The following is an 18,309-nucleotide window of genomic DNA, read 5'->3' as shown; positions in this document are numbered from 1 at the left end:
CAGATGAAAAGAACCAGTGCTTGCCAGTGAATTTAGTTTTCCAAATTCTTTACACCACTGACATATAGCTCTTGTTTGTCCTGAGTGAGACTGAATTTTGTCAATCCAATAAAAGCTCTTACTCCAAATGCTAAGCCAGGCATCAGTCCCTTCTTACACTTAGCTACTGTCCTATCCGAACTATCAGTTCTAGAAACTCTTCTGAATCTCATTACAATCTTCGTCAATTTGCCATTTAACCCCAAAATACTTATCCAAATTTGCAAACATCATGTTGGTGAAGTCCCGATGTGTCTTGATTTCGAGGTCACATGTACAACTTATTCAGCTATACTCAAAAAATGAACGCAATAATGAAAGCAAAGTTGTTCACTTGATGTACTTTTATAATGGCCTGCACATTTCTGGGTCTTTCTGCAAAGAATTTAGTCATTGTAAATATCAGCACATTTTCCCACCACTCAGCAGCTAGTTTAAGTGTTTGAACTTGCTGCCCAGCTATCGTATCAGGTTTTTTATAGGTTGCAAATATCAGCACAGTTAAATGATCAACTGATCAACACTTTTTCCCCACTCAGCAAGCGACTGAAGCAGGACTGGCAAGCTTTTGAATCTGCTGCCTAGCTACTGAATGAATATGGAGAACTGCGTAAGCGATTTTGTGCTTTCCAGATAAAACAATTGCATCCAAATACATGTGATCAAGCGTTTCCAAGACCTCTGCACATGATCAACTGGATTTAGTCTGGTACACTTCCAAGTACATTCTGTAATCTATGAGAGAGAAACCACAATGCCATGCATAACATTTTTACCTTACGGTGACCAGATGTCTCACTGACATGAGCTGAACAGCAGTTGGCTTTTGTCATCTTATAATTATCAGTGTTAATTACTGCTTACAGCAAGTGATTATCAAAGTGATAAAACCTAACATCTAAGGAAGACAGCACTAAAGATAATTGGATCACACTGAGTAACTCTTTTTAGGAATAAAGTTACATTATCACCATTTTGGAGCAAACGGCAATGTGTTGAATATCTAAACCAGCATATTTTCATGAGATTTCTATTGGTAAACATCATTATGTGGTTCTTGCTAGGGGTCAATGTGAAAGTTTCTGCACAAATATGCCAGCTGCTGAGTATGTTAGAGGGGTGGACTTTTGAACATGAACTAGATGGTGCCATGGGATTCTGGCCTTAAAAGCATGGGGGCCATTCAAGTGGGGGATCAATGTTATAGCAATGTGGTTAGTTAAATATTCTCAAAGAAAGAAAGAAATGAAAAAATACTTTACTTTCTCTTTGAAATACATTAATGTTTCAAATAGAGATAATAGCAGAATGCATTGCTGAGAATACAAATTCTAAAATGGTCACCCTTGAGGGACCAAAGTTTCCTCCCTCTGTGAGGATAAACCACACTCCAAATATTTGACTGGCACAACTAATGGTCATATAAGTCATGACAAAAGTACCCAGGAATGAGACAAGAAAGCATACGGCTTTTTCTTAACAAGTAAATTTGCAAAGCAAATCCAGCAAAAGTGCTGTTTTACACCAATAGCAAGACTGTGCTGATTTTAATCTGATCTCATGATGGTTTAACTCATTAACCCCTGGTGCCATGTTTATATGTCATAAGGCGGTACCATACTTTTGAGCTCTGTTGTATCAAGGTCATAGATACACCAAAGTTGGTGGTATTACAGAAAAGTAAACTGATGTAGCCCTAAAATGATACCAAATAATGTGGACTTTCTACTTCCATTACAAAATACATGGAAAAACCTTTTTTGAGACTATTTTTTCACCAAAATTGTTGGGATATAATTTTATGTCTGGATTTTAGACTTTTTGGTCTGAGATCTAAGGCAGACCTGTCTGAACTGCACACAGACAGATGAACCTTTGCAAAAAGTAGGATGAAATGGTAATTTGAAGTAAAAAGGGGCCAGGACATGAAAATGATGGATCCAATAAGCAAAAAAAAATAACCTCCAAATTTTATCCTTCTGCACATGCATGAGCGAAATAGCCAATGAAAAACAATGTTTCTAACACAATTTGGCATCTGGCTAAATGAAAATCTCTTGGAAGCAGATGTATTTGGATGTATTCAGAAGTAGCCTCCAAAATGTTTTTTTAAATTCACAATCAGGCAAAAATGATAAGACTCTCCAGGGGTGCATAAGTTAAGTTGCAGCCATAGGAACTATCGGATTTAATCTGGTCTCTGCAAAGCTAGATCACACATATAGAAGCTTGAAAAGGTAGACTCCATGCCTACCAACTGCATCTATTATGGCCTGGAACACTATGTTGTATTCATATGTGAGGTTTGCAGAAATAGCTGATTTTATGAAGTGAGATTTTCATGAAGCATACTTGATTATTGTAATTCTCTGAATGCATTGAACATATTATCCATTTTAGCCATGATGCCAGGGCTTAAATGGTTCTATCTTCTTTTCTCAGTCTGACTGGATGAAAGAGACATTGCCATATCACATGACTCTTTACCTTGTGTTTTATGTAGTGTAAAAGTGCAGAAACCAAGTCCTACATCACCGCGTTCTTAGAATGATTGAGGGACGTAAAGGGACTGATAACCACTCCTTGACTGTCTTTTGAAGGCAGCCTATTCTTTATTATAAAGCCTAGTTGCAACATCAAAACCACAGAATGATCTTAACTGAACTGTAGATAGTTTGGGTCCACTGAACTATCATACAACTGATTCACCCTGCATGCTGAAACTAGAAGCATGTATTGTAAATTCCATGCATTGAAAATTCCACTTGGGAAACAGGGTGAGCAATGTTTGGTCTGTTAAAATTTAAAATTAGGTAAAAAATCTGATAAATCCTTATGATGACCTATATCTGCACAAACATTATCCCTGAATGTGCCTGGGATCATGGAGTGGTAGCTTTCGATTGTAGCAGGGCAAACCTTCTCTTCAAATCAGTTAAACAACTGGGGGATGAAGGCACTCAAGGATCAATGCTGTTGTTGTTTCACCAGTCCCTGAAAACCTACCCCTTTCCCCAGTACACCTTCAAAGTGGAGGGCCTTCAGACTTTCCATGAAAAAAAAAGATTTCAATTACATTTTTTTTGCAACGCTCTACTGACAAAAGTCAGGGCCAAGTGTGAAGGAGGAATCTGCCTGGGCATGGATGAAACAGCTGCAATTGTGGCTGTTCGAACAGGTGGGGCTATCAAAGTCACTCTGCATTTGGTGTTTGTAGCTTTATCAATTTTTGTTTTAAATACCAGTAATAGGGGAGGCATGGTGTTGATCCAAAAGCCCTCCCAACTGAATTACAGTCAGCAGCGGCTCTCCCCGCTATCCATAGACCATGTATCTAGGACTAGCGAGAAGAGGGTGGGCAGTTTGTGATTATTACTGGGCGGCCCCAAAATGCATAAATCCTCAAAAGGAGATATGTAGAAACCACTCTGGGTGAATTAGCTGGCTCCATCTTGGCAATAAATTGACCAGAATACTGGGCCTGAACAGAATGCCAAATCTGGATCATAATACCCATCTTGGCAATGAATTGACCAGGATAGTGGGCCTGAACAGAATGCCAAATCTGGATCTTAATATTCATCTTGGCAATGAACTGACCAGGATACTGGGCCTGAACAGCATGCCAAATCTGGATCATAATATCCATCTTGGCAATGAATTGACCAGGATACTGGGCCTGAACAGAATGCCAAATCTGGATCATAATATTTATCTGTGCACACCAGCAGATAAAATCCCAAACCAGAATGCATCAAGCTGGTGATTCTCCCCACTCCCACATCAATTGTCTGACATAATGAGGACAACTTTTCAAATCACTTTGTTCTTGCAGACACAAAATGCAGTTACAATGGCCGTTACTTCTAAAATGTTGACATGGTGATATGTAACTTTATTGCCCCAACTCACCAATAACTGGAGAAAATGGGCAACAGATCAGCTTCCTAACCATACAAACCAGTGTCAGATCCTAATTTTCGGTTGGGGTTTTTCTGACATTCTGTCAATTTCAAAGTAAAATATGCTGTGTAGCAGGGACAAGGCCATGCCATCACTGAAGCATACAGTTTAGTATCTCTCCAAAGGTTAAATCCTTACAGATTTGAGTCAGCACTGGTGATGAGACAAGTGCCACAGATGGTCTTATTGGTATGGATGGAAGACTCAACAATGGGCAGGATGGCTGGCTTGGGTCTTGACTGGATAGATAGCTGGGTTGTTGGCTGGATTATTGGTTCAACAGCTGCCTCACTTATAATAAGAGTCCAACTGCAAACTGCACAGTCTGAACCTTGTCTGCCATTGAATAATGCACCAGCAGAAACTGGGTCTGTGTAGTTTGATAGGAGTAATCAGTAGAACAAACAACACAGACCTGGATCTGCAGGTACATTATGCCAAATCTTTGTTGTTTGTAGTTTGGTTTGACTTTTAAGCAAATATATATTGCATTCAAATCCTTTAATAAATGTAAAAAATGCGAAGAACTTTCAAATACTTTACAAATAAATTGATAAAATATCAAGAGAGATCTTGTGAGTTAAACATCAAATAAGAAGTCACCTGATCCTCCTTTGGGGATGGAATAGGAACATTTTCCTCCACCTTCAAAACTTCAGGTCCCCCAAATTGACTAACTCGAATTGCTCTCATGATGAGTTCTCTTGTGGCTACAGTAAAGGCTCTTTTCATTCTGAAATATAAAGCACATTTTATCATCAGAAACAGGTCTAAGCATGTCACTCTAGCAATGAGTGTTTGAATAAATGCAAATGATAAACATTTTAAAATTCAATTTGCCCAACGTTTATTAAATGCACCATGCTGTCAAAATATACTTTATATATATATATTCTTCTGTGAATATTTTTGAGGGTTTTTTTGTCCAAAGGTTTGAAAAAATATGATTTGCTGAAAACCTTCCAACACAGTCACCATCTCTTCTCATGGATGCAGTTTACTGATAAAACAACAAGAGTCCCTTGAAAGGACTGACATTCTACTGGCCAAAAAATCATTTTTGGGAATCCAAGACAAAGTAAATTTCTTCTGTCTTTTTAATATTTTTAACTGCAGAGTATTTAAATAATCTGATATTCTTGAGAAACTCCAACACAACTATACTGGGTAACAAAAATATCTTCTTCAATGACTGAGTTAACATACTCCCTAGATACCTTTTAGTGCATGCAAAAAATTCCTTGTCATGGCCTTTGAGCTAGAACTAGATATCTTTAAAAAAAGTTTTTAGACCAAACTTACATTAGAAAAGATAAAGATCAACCCACCAACACCGTTAATTTTGATTAAAATATACAATTTACATATTTTGGAATGAAAAAATGAAGTTATTTCAGCAGCACCATTCAACATATCCCCTTAATATATTTATAAACTTATCCATTAAAATCTGATTCCATTATAATGTTCTCAAGACCATACAGCTATAAAAAATAAAAAAACAAGTCCACAGCTCTGATCTATATCACAGTTTTGATTATCAACGTGTTTTTTTAAATTAAGCTACCGGTAAATAAAAAGTCTGGTCAAATTTCACTTTCATGTGTACAAGTCAATGATTCACATTTAGGGACATACAAAAATGCTTTAACTACGCCTCAAGGTTGAATACATCTGGTTTTCAAAACACCTTCACAAAAGCATTAATATATTAGTAGTCAAATTCAAAAAACTTTCATTCCAAACAAAACAAATGATGTCAGTGGCACTGAAGTGAAAACCAGATGTTGCTGTCACCATATTATACAAGAATGTTGGTAGTGATAACCAAATCTGAGATGTCTAGTATGATACAATGTAAGAGGTCCAATGAGCACCATTTTAATTCAGAACATGCTACAGGTTACTATAGTGTTTCAGTGCAAAGTCTGTATCAATATGACCATCCATTAAGAAAAAGCCAACCAAATATTTGACGACGACTGTCAAGTCAGCCATTTTGGAAATCATTTCAACATTTTTGTACCAAAGAAATAGCTATATAATGCCATAAAGAAGCATTTGTTTAGTGGGGTTTTTAATGTCAGTCTGCACATTCATACAGAAGAAGTACAGTGATGAGATTTTTAAGATTTTGGAAGGTCATATTGCAATCTTTATCATTTAGGACTAAATACAAACAGTGAGAAGTTGTTGATATAAACCCTGTATAAATACAACCATCCCTCCAGTAGATGAAGTGATAGCAAGTTTTTTTTAAAAACTGGCCACCATTGTTCACTGGCACCTATACTGAGAACCAACAAGATATCATAAAAGGTCTTTTAGTGACAAAACCCACATCTATATGACCATATTTTAGGGAAAAACCCCATATCTATATGACCATTCTTATGTCATTTGTTTAGGCTCGAATAAACAGTAACACAAGAAAGAGTGAAAACAACAAGCTTTGAAAAATACAAAAATTTATTTCCCTTGAAAAATTCTGTAAAAGTGAAAAGAATATGAACTTATGGTTTTATAGAATCAAATCCAAAAATATCCAGCAATAATCCAAGAATAAAATTTGTGAAGTCCTAAGAACAAAATGTCCTACTGATTTCAAGTTCAAATCCCGACAAAGAATCCAAGACGGAAGATGATGATCTTTGAAGGAGGTGAAACTGTTTTGTGACATACTTGTGTTGTAATTAATATTGATTGTAAAATTACCCCCGTGTATGAAAGACCATCCAAATATAGACCCTAGCAAATAACAACGTGCTGAACTGTCAAATTCACGGTTTCTATGAAAATTACTTTTCCTGTCTTGGAAATATGGCAAGTGCTACTGTGAAATTTGCTTATGGATTAATAAGTGCATTATTTGTCACTGAAGACTGTAGGTATATGTTCAATTCAACTGGGGCACAATTTCAGATGCCTAACAAAATTAGAAGAAAGCATGTTTGACATCACACATTTCTGGCTGTTACTAAGTTTTCTGTAGTTGTTGAGAGAGTTGGGATTTTTGAGGCCGGTAATGTGTATAGCCTGAGTGTCCCTCGATTAATATAATCTAAGTTGGGATTTTGACCAAGACAAGGAAATTCCAGTCAAGGGGTTATATTATTTGTCTCTCCATGAGGCGATGAAGTGTGTAGGCCTAGTTTATATGCATGGATCAGTGTTTTATGTCATAGTTCATGCCACACAGCATTGAGAAGTTTATCCTATCTGTAGCACAATCAGCCAGTCAATTTTCCAGTCAGCATCATTAAATGTAGCTAACAGTATATAATTTGTTTCACACAAAGTATTTAAATTTAGTTAGGTGGCTTTAGCTACATTTAATGATGCTAACCTGAGAATGTACTGAGTTAGGCCTGCATACAGGATAAAACTGACCATGCTGTGTGAAACTAGCAAAATACCAAATAGCTCGACATTTGTGTGTGTGCGTGTCTCTCTTGAAATGTTTTGTATGGTGTCTTCTCAAAGATGGATCAACCTTGAGTTACTATGTTTTTTGTTATATATTTGTTGTTGCTGTTTGTTTATTGAACAACTACGTCAGGCACAGCAGAAGACAACAAGGTTTTCTTTTTTTTAAAAGTAGTTCTGAATGTGTGGATATTTTGATTGAGACAACTGGTCTGATATGACCAGACTGAGATAAGAAAAGTAAGGTTAGCAAAACAGCTAGATTTCTCTGTCACATGGCTGAGAAATAATTATCCAGTCCGGAAGAGCAGTGATCTTTTCAAGTTTGTCACCACAATGACCATACTGGATGTCCAAAGGGCACTATTTCCATTTAGGATCAATTAGACCTTGGGATGAATGTGTGTGCAATGCTTCTTGTCAAGTTCAAGAGTGGTAGCAATAACAAACTTGTGCAAACTGTCCAACAATTGATATAACATGGTCAGATGACAGATAATCGACAGCAATCTAAAATACTCCTTGTGCTACCTGTGCATGCACATCAATTCTGAACTAGTTTCATCAAAAATACTGTAACCTTGCTTCAAGCACCTTGTCTATACAATGGCAGCTATGACTTTTTTCCAGAATAAAGTGCAGTTACTGGAATGATAAACATTCCATAGCCATTGATCCAAAATAATTCATTTTTTGAAGTAGGATAAATACAAGTTTCCCTGGCACTAGTCCAGGACAAGTGTTTTTATCCTATTTTAAAATGAGTGACAAGTGCTGAATTTCTTGCTTTAACCATTTCATCTGGTCTTTCATGTACTCGAAGTGTACTGAATGTTTTAATACACCTCCCTCTTTTTATTCATTCCAATCCTTTGATATATCACACCTATAAAAAGTGGTCACTGATAACAACTACATGGGGGCATTCTCTATTTACCACTTGAATGCATACTGACATAGCAACATAATTATCAGCCATTATAAACAACTCAATAAAAACAAACTCTGTATGGTTAGTTAGCTGTGTTTTAAATGACCTCCTTAAATTTTTTTAACACTGATATGAGTGGATGACCTATCAAAGTTAATACAATTAAATTAATGTGAAGATCGACATCTGAGTCTGAAATCATTGAATAACAGTAATGATTCTTTAATTTTTAACCATCTTTCATGTGTGATATTGCCTCTGAAGCAAAACAATGACATAATTTATGAAAAAACTGTTTTTATATTTAAACAACAAAATATATGTTACAATTCTGATGGCGTAAGTGGTTAGAGCATCTGTCTTCGATGCAGGAGGTCATGCATTCAAATCCCAACCAAGTCATACCAAAGACTTACAAAAATGGTACTAGCAGCTGCCACGCTTGATGCTCAGCATTAAGAGGTTAGTGTTAGGACTGGTCGGCTAGGTGTCAGAATAATGTGACTGGGTGGGACATGATGCTTGTCTGCGGCATCATGCCCCTGTGCTTGACATCACAATAAATTGCCACACTGTAGACATCATAGCAAAAATTCTAAAGCTACATTAAAAATCCAAATCACACACACGCATTACCTCGGAAGTAGTTGTCACGCTTGCTGCTCTTTACTATGTAAAAAAGAAATTTCAAGATTAGCAAAATTTACATGAAAGTGGAGGGATACGATGTTGGGCTCCCAATAAGTCCAAGGTAACTATTTTTCCAAAAAGACTTAGCCAGACTCTGCAATGGCAGAAACTGTCAAATATGATAAAACCAAAGGACAGAAATTTTCAAATTGGTAATTACCCATTGCTAGAATTCAGTGACTCTTAGGGAAACGAGTTTTGCACTTGCTGCAAACAAATCTGACAAATTCAGGATGAAACCAATCAAATCTCATGACTTCTGGAACTGACGATGTCCATGCTCTACAGTATATGTATGACACCAGCTAGCATGTGCAAAAATCTTGTAAGTTATAATTTACTATCTCCCAGAAAGGCCATTTTAAAACTCAAAACCATGAAATTCAAAATTAGTTGTTTCGCAAAGCCTACACTCTAGCCTGTTATAGAAATCCATTTTCTGTTATGGGAGAATTGTTTTCAATGTAGTGCTATCTATTAGACCTTTAAAGAAATGAATTTGCTGTATGTACATTTAATTTGTTCTTTCCATGGATTCAGGTGCACACATCTCATTTATTCTCTGAATGCATTAGTAGGACAAGTGAATTTTTTGAAACTATTTGTCCTGGACAAGTGGGTGGGTGGAAATAAAAATTTGATCAGCCCTGAGATATTTATGGTTGCTTCACTTACCTGGGTAGTCATCTTATCCTGTCAAAATTTTATTTCTACTATTGAGCCCTGATAGTCAATGTTTATAGCAGTAAAACATTTACCTGGATACAACACTGGATATAAATTTTAGATAATTTTGTGTCAAGATGACAGGTGATATAAAAGATGAATGTTACATCTAATTTTGTAGATCTGAATATCAGTAACCAGGAGCAGCGCACTCAAAATTGTTGTGTGGAAGCCTACATGCATGAAAGTACATAAATCAAATGACATATATATATAACATTAACCTTATGTATTATCACTTCCACAATAAACAAAGACTTTTCTGGAACATGTTTAAGAAGTTCAATTCATAAGGGGATATACAACTGACGCTATGATCAGCCAGCTGCTTGCATGTGTGATTTGTATTTTTAATGTAGCTTTAAAACGTTTTCAGTCATATCGCTAATAAGTCTGCAATGTGGCAGTTTATAGTGATGTGTAGCACTGGGGTAGCATGCAGCAGACGTGTAGCATCATGTCTCACCCTGACACATTATCCTGACACCAGACCGACCAGTCCCACCACTAACCTCTTACTGCTGAGTGCCTGGCATGGCAGATATTAGTACCATTTTTATAAGTCCTTGGTATGACTCAGCCAGGGTTTGAAACCACAACCTCCCCCTTCCTGCGTGGATGCTCTAACCATTTAGGCCACATGAGCAGTACCACCTGACTGCATCTAGTCCACTAGAATGACCTATCATGTGACCCGTAGATCAAGAAAATACTGCTGCCAATGTAATATCAATGGCCATTGGTTTTAGAGTACATATTGTTAATTATCAAATTTTACCCCTTACATACAGATTAACCTATTACTTTATGTGAATCTGATAGGTCCAAATAAACCCATGAAATCCTTGTGCACCATTCTGATTGGCTGCAACCATTCAAATTTTCCTTAAGTAACTTCTATAATCTTTTTTAGTATTACTATCAACAATTTGGCAGCCATCTTTACAACTGATAGCACCAAAAGTATTGGGGAAACAACATTACTTGTCCAAATATTGCCAATTTATCCCCCTGAGACTAATTTTCAAACAAAACAAATATTATTTAAGGGATAGAGGGATTGGGTGGGTGGGTTTCAAAACTATAAATAGAACAGGAGCGTATTTTACCCAAACACAACTACCAGGATAAATGTAGCTTATATCTCAACTTGCAGGAGTTATAGAATGCTGACAAATGACGGTCTCCCAACTGACAAAAAGTTATTAAATTACAGCAATCTTCCAAATGAAATAATGCAAATATCTCATCACTATATATTAAATTCTGAATTTTATACAAAGCAACACCTTCTAGTCTAGATTAAGTAAAGTTTCTGCATCCAGTAATCATCACTTTGGGGCCTTGAGTGGCCGAGTGGTCTAAAGCACTGCCCGTTATGGATCACTGCCATCTCACCATTGTCTGCATGGGTTCGAGTCTTAGATTCGGCTCGTGTGGTTATGTGAGAAAGCTTGCCAGTAGCTTCTCATGGGTTGGTGGTTCTTTCTGGGATTTTCCCGGGTTCTTCCTCCACCATTAATACTGGCCGCCATGTATCGTGTGCTGAAAATGGCGTTAAACCCCACAACAACAATCATCACTTCACATGAATATCCAACAAATGAAATGCCATTTTAGTGGAATCAACACGCTTTAGGTGGAAACATTGTAAACATTCTCTTTGAACTCAATGTAAATGGTGTTCTGAACATAAGCAAACTATGACATCACACAGGAATTTCCATTTGAGGTCCCATGTTGAAAAATGATATTGTCTGTGCCAAATTTTCTACTGATTTTGGAAATACAATTGCTTTTTTAATTACAATTTGTACAAAAATACAACCTCCAAATGTTACTGGTTATCGAATTATGCATTATAATTCAATAAAAGGTGAAAGTGCAATGGACAACCTATTACCACTGAAGCTCATTCACAGGTGAACTTTGCAAAAAAGCTTGTGCATATTGTCTATTCCAACATCATTTGTAAAACTTTTCATTGTCATATCTGATAAACAATATGTCTTCCAGAAATTACACAGCACAACTTTGTTGAGTTACTGATGATTGGACTAAAAATTTAGATAATGGGAGACCAAGTAGACATTCTTGTATAAGACTTTGACAAAGCTTTTGACACTAATTCAGTATGGAATTGCAGACTGGTTAGACTTTAGACTTTTTATGTTTCCGAGTACAATTTGTGGTGGTACCTCTGGGGTAGTACTTGGACCAGTCTTCTTTTATTTGCACATCAATGATATAATAACTGACTAAAAAATTCACATCTATGCAGATGACAGAACATGCTACTGATCCATCAAAACTGAGCAGATACTAAGATAATAAAAATGACATTAATAAACTAGGACAGTGGGTATGAAAATGGGGCATGCGATTTCAACCTAAAAAATGCCATAATACTAGCATGTCATTCATTGGATGGCATTACTGTAGAAAATACACAATCACCAGTGATCTGAAATGGAACCTTCAGATTCAAGAATTATGCACCAAAGCAAATCATACTTTAACCCTATTCAGATGTAACCTGTTATCTTTCCTACAAAATGTGAAACACTTCGCTTGCAAGGCTTTAGTCTGACCTATTTTAGAATCATCATATGCTCGTACATTTTGGGGCCCCCATTGACAGGATTTTCAAGATGACATTGAACAAATCGAAAAATGAGCAGCCAGGTTTGTTACATTTAATTATGATTATACCCCAGGAAGTATGACCTCGATATTGAATAATTTATTTTGAAGGCTATTAAAAACAATATTTACTTGAAAACAGATTAATACTTTTCTACAACTACCTGAAAAATAAAGGAAAAATTCGCTGTCAAAATGTAACAAAATGAAAATGAACCAGTAGAAATCAACCTGAATACACTTATTTGATACCATATGCACAAACTGATTCAAAGTTAGCTTTATCCCTAAAACAATCCGAGACTGGAATTCATTACCACATATATTAATCACAACTGCTGAAACCTCGGAAAAACAAATTGAAAACTTTTCAAAATTAATACAGACACATATTTTCTAAAAAAACAAATTATTGTAAAGGTTGCCACTGCATGGTGCAAAGATGTCAATAAAAGACTGCAGCAAAACAAGGTCAAGAAAAACCCATGTCTGGGATTATTTTTTCATGTGCAAGAACTGAAAGGAGGAGCATCTGAGCCAGAATTTAATAAATGCCAAAATTTGTTCTTCTCTTTGTCCATATTCTTTCAACTAAAATAAAAACTATACGATAAACAAAATCCTAAATGGGTACTGATTTAATATCTGCATTGATTCACAAGTTATATTTGCATAACTTTGCAATATATAATGTGTGTGTGAGAGAGAGAGAGAGAGAGAGAGAGAGAGAGAGAGAGAGAGAGAGAGACTCTTACCAATATTCATACAACTGAAGTTTCAAGTACAGCTAGATCTGTAAAATTAGTGTTCCAAGGACTCTTACAAGCTAAAGAGCCTATGACTTGTTGACAACGAAGTCATATTTCAGTACAGTAAACAAACCGGAGTTACCGGGTTGCAGAACATCGACCTAATTCCCGTGCTACCACAGGTTCTCGAGGAGAGCTTTATGTTGAAATAAAAGCAACAATTTGAATGGGGAAAAAATCATAACGAGTGACAAAATTACCTAAGATTACCCACATGACAAGTTCTGACACAGGACCCTGTCTATAAAAGAGATATAGTAATCTGAGGTAATTTTTTCACTCGGTATTTTTTCTTTCATATTATTGTTTCTTTTTTTTCTTCAACTTCAAGCTCGCGTCTAGCACCATTGCGTGCGACATTTGCAAACAATGTGCTTTCCGCACCGACATTTATAACTATATCACTGCAGTAAAACATTCCGAAAAGCTGTGAAAAAAGAAAACATTTTTAAATGCAAAACCGAGATATCAACAGTTAAAAAAAAAATCCCCATATTCTGATCTTTTTATTTTATTGTCGACGAGTTAAAAGGCTGGTTCTATCCGCCACTTTTATTTTTAAGAGCATGACTTAATTATGTCCGAAAATAAATGTGGCGTATGACAACTTACAGTCTACATGCGACAAATAATTCCGGTACTGCTATCGAAGTGTGTACTGATCCCGATTACAGAGATACCTTAAAACGAGGTCGTAAATCAGTACTGTACGTTCTAACTAAAAACCTGTGTAAAACTTCATTTTGTGTGTGTCTGCTTTCGAAATATACTTCCTTAGACTCGAATCACCAAGCGCCGGCATGTAACTAATATATACTTACCAGTAATTGCACCTGAGCAATCGTATTAGATGGATTAATTGATGTCGCTCACCACATTTGCAGCTGGAGAATTTCACTGTTTAGGATCATTAACGCGCGAATCACAATTTAGACACGCGGAGATAGTACTGTCTATAAATATGAATGTGTGATTAGGCTATATACGTCAAAATCATGCTCTGATTTCGATATTCAAAATATATAATTAGGCACTAATTTTCAGATAATCTACATGCTGCAGAACTTCAGGTGAGGGAACTATCTTCGACTGGCACGGAATCCTCCAATATTGACATCAATGATTTAAATTAGATCTTCGAAAAGTCTTTATACAAGCCACTACCTGTTAAGAGCCTATGCTCGTAAGATAAGTCAAGAAAAGAGTGAAGATAACAAGCTGTGTAAAATTTAACAAATAATTTATTTTCCTGGAATACAAAGTGAAAAATGAGAAAAATAAACTCACGGTATTGCGAATTAAATCCAAATTATAATACAAGAATTAAAGACACAGGTCCTAGTAATAAAAAGTCCTGAATGAAACTGAGTTCAAGTCCCGATAAGACCCAAAATTGAAGGCGATGACGTGTCTGTTATGTTCAGCGAAGTGCTAATGTGTCAACAGTCTCTTGTTGAATCGCAGAAATTTTATTCCAGGTTTGAATTCAGTATAAATTCCGATGCATGTCTTTATCCAATAATTTTGTCAGACCACTTCTGTATTTCCAGAGAAAATAATCACTTGAATTCAATAATTCAAAAACAACCATTACCTAATGGAAAATAACCTTATAGAATGGTCTAATGAGCCTTGATTACTTACAAGACAATAACCTATAAAATTCACGTGGAAATTTCCAAAACCCTGATCCTGATCATCATATTTTATACTTCTTGTTTAATTGAACAATAATTTGGTTAATAAGCTCATACACATAGAGTATAATGAAGCTATTTTTAGTTGTTTACATAAATGAAATTTAAAAAATAAATAATCAGGTGAAGCAGAAATTAACTCAGTTTTGGACAAGGTCAATTCCAGCAAACAATGTTACATTACAATAACATGTAATGAAATAAATTTTAAAAAATTAAAATTAACAGACAAAGAATTAAATTAAATATACATAACACTACTTCATGCAGCAAATTACTCATTGTGAAGTTTTGGAGTTGACGCAAGCGATAGTTTCTTGTTTTATTTAACCCACCCATTAAAAATCCATTGTGCATTACATAAATAAATCTCTTTGATTTGGCTTTGCCTCCTTGGATTATGGTTTATACCCCTAAACTCCCCCATCTTCACTATTCATGGTTCCGATAACCCTATCTACACCTTGGCATATCGAGTAGATATTTCTGACCTTCTGGTCCGTGAAATTCATTGGATGCGGCGGCAAGCTACGACACCCAATCAAACTTAAGTTGTTCAAATTTGACCACTGTTCCTACGTGATTGAGAAAGGAGAGCACACAACTTGAACGGGCTGATGAATAAGCAGTTTTCAAGTATCGGTCCGTGTTTGCACAAATGCCTTTCACTCAAATATACCTGTTAGGGCTTCTCTCTGGTACATAGTCATACTTTCGATGATAAATTTACAAAGTATCCTTTTTAGGTCAAAAGCAACCACCGTTTCCGGCGGATGTACAATGCATCACGCTATTGGTTAGTTGGCATTATATACTAAGGGAGGCAACACATGAAATCAAATTTATGTCACTAGGACAAAGCACTAATATAGCTGTTCGATCCACCAAGGTGTAGGTAGGGTTATCGGAACCTTAGCTACAAAGATGCCTACCCCCCGCCCCGAAAAATGACTGCGGACGCCCATGAAATCAACATATTAACTGAATTTAGAATGAACTTTTGATCTAGGATATGTTCTTGCTGTATAACATGTTATCGAAATGTATAATTTCTTCCTACGTCCTTGTGTAAATATGTGTTATATATCAAGTTGGAAGATACATGGTCTACATGGACGAATGAACGTGTACGCTAAAAACGTTCTATCCTTTGGACCTCATATATGTAAGTAGTGAAAGGGGTCACTTTACGGACAATGGGAATTAGCATTACAGGGACCCCTGGGTCACTTTACGGACAATGGAAATTTAACATGGCGAAAAATCGTGGGTCACTTTACGGACAAGGGGAATTTAACATGGGAATAAATCGTGGGTCACTCTACGGACAAGGGGAATTTAACATGGGGAATAGAGTTTGGGCTTGTTTAGGGACAAGGGGAATTTAACATGGGATTTTTTTTTTTAAATTTAAAAATTTAAAAAAAGGGGTAGGCAATTCAAAGGCTATCTCTTTTCGAGATATATGGGGGCCCTGAAAAGGGCCTTTGGGTTTTCTTCTTCTTCTAATTTCTTCTTTTCCTCCACCAACTTCTTATTTTATCTCCAACACTCTTTCTCTTCTTTTTTTTCTCCTTCTCTTCTTTCTTCTCTTCCTCCTCTTCTTCTTTCTTCCTTTTCTCATTTTCCTCTTCTTTTTCAATTTTTTCGTTCCATGTTCTTATTCTTATCTTTTCCTCTTCATCCTCCTTCTCCTCCTTTATTTCCTTCATCACACCACTAATCTTGTCCTTTGCTTTTCTTAAATTGTTAATTTCCATCTTTACACGATGGGGACTATAGGAATAATGGTCTTCAACGAGTCTTATTAGCATCTGTTCCATTATTCCTAAGTTGTCTAAAACGTCTTGCAAGGTTTGTATTTTGTCCATTTGGTTTGACGCCATCTTCTTTTTATTCTTTGCAGAATGGTTTGAACAACTAATACTGTGCGTTCTTATACGAAAAGCGCGGACGTGAAGGAAAACATCCCCCTAAAACATAAAATGGATCTTACCTAGATCATGACCCAACAACGCGCGAACGTGAAGGAAAACATCCCCCTACTTTCTCATTTCATATAATATAACCCTAACTATACTCTCCACATTTGCTAAGAAACCCATAATCTACTATTCACACAAACATACCTGAGCTCTTACAAACACAAACACATACCCTCACATTTTTTAATAAAGAGTTAGTGTTTATTTTCACACTACTCTACCTACACACATTGGCAAATTAATAGTTATTTCTTTTCTAGAGTATTGGGTAGCCCTGAAAAGGGCTGTTTTTTGAACTCCTGATGCACCTATCTAATGGTTGCACCTTCCTGGCCTGGCGCCGCACACGCATCTTCTTCCCCAGTCTTCTTTCACCTTTCTTTTGGGGAGCGCAGAGGGAGGATGATTCGCTTCAACACCCCAATCCTCTGTCTCGGGAATATTGAACGACATCCTCTCTTTTCTTTTCTTTTCCTCTTCTTCCCTCTCTCTTCTCTCCTCCTCCTCTTCCTTCTTTACTCTTGCTTCTTCTACTATAGCCTCTGCTGATAGTTCGTTTACTATCCGCCTGGCATATTCCAGGTGCATCTGGAGTTCTAACAGTTTCACTATTCTGCTAGTCATTCTTCTGGCTGTGTTGATCAATCAACAAGGGTAGCTAGACTGCCCAGCGAGTTTTAATTTATAGTGAAAGCGCGAACGTGAAGGAAAACATCCCCTAAAAACATAAAATTCATCTTACCTAGATCATGACCAAAAAACAACAACAACGCGCGGACCTAAAAGAAACACTCACTCACTTTTTATTCTACCCATCACTATTGTAAAATTTTTATAAATCACTTCAATAGACTATCCACATACGCAAAGCAATTCAATCTAACCCCAAATATACACCTCAAGCAGCCCAAAAAAACAAACATCATTTTAATCTACTATCCACACCAACCTACTTTATCACTTACAAACACAATCACACAAACACATACCCTCACATTTTTTAAGAAAGAGTTAGTGTTTATTTTCACACTACTCTACCTACACACATTGGCAAATTAATAGTTATTTCTTTTCTAGAGTATTGGGTAGCCCTGAAAAGGGCTGTTTTTTTTGTTTTGCTATGGCATTCTTTTTTTAGTTTCTAAGAATGCGATGTCCTCTGAGGATAGACTTTCTGGCGATAGGTCTGCTTCTTCGGAAAGAGAAGAAGAATTCTTTGGTGTCGATACGACAATCGACAAAGCCTCTGTCAGCTTCAGGTTGTTGCTGCTGTTGCTGCTGTCTCTGAAGTCTGTATTTCTCTGTCCATTCTTCTTTTTCCCTGTTCATTTCTTCTCGGAAGAGTTCTTCTATCAGGTCTTCAGTGATTTTTAACATTCTCACATTCTCTATTTCTTCTG

The 18,309-nt window shown here is 36.5% G+C and overlaps 1 protein-coding gene across 5 annotated transcripts in view; it reads right to left on the bottom strand.

Moving 5' to 3' along the window:
• LOC149780285 (zeta-crystallin-like) overlaps positions 1–18,309 on the bottom strand; it is a 69,409-nt gene that overhangs the window by 29,443 nt on the left and 21,657 nt on the right. Inside the window, exons 1-2 of one of the 5 annotated variants that reach the window (XM_089937090.1) lie at positions 15,604–15,711; positions 4,606–4,735 (exon numbers count right to left, since the gene is read on the bottom strand). In XM_089937090.1, coding sequence (XP_089793216.1) covers positions 4,606–4,734 — 129 coding nt within the window. In that variant the 5' untranslated portion in view covers position 4,735; positions 15,604–15,711. Of the gene's footprint in view, positions 1–4,605; positions 4,736–13,173; positions 13,329–13,953; positions 13,976–14,048; positions 14,206–15,603; positions 15,712–18,309 lie in introns of those variants that run through there. The other 4 variants (XM_089937088.1, XM_089937093.1, XM_089937089.1 and 1 more) reach the window with 4 other exon arrangements.

The sequence above is a fragment of the Sinohyriopsis cumingii genome, chromosome 16 (genome assembly GCF_028554795.1).
Source record: "Sinohyriopsis cumingii isolate HCF-2022 chromosome 16, ASM2855479v2, whole genome shotgun sequence".
NCBI lineage: Eukaryota > Metazoa > Mollusca > Bivalvia > Unionida > Unionidae > Sinohyriopsis > Sinohyriopsis cumingii.
This window is presented reverse-complemented; position numbering and strand designations above follow the sequence as displayed.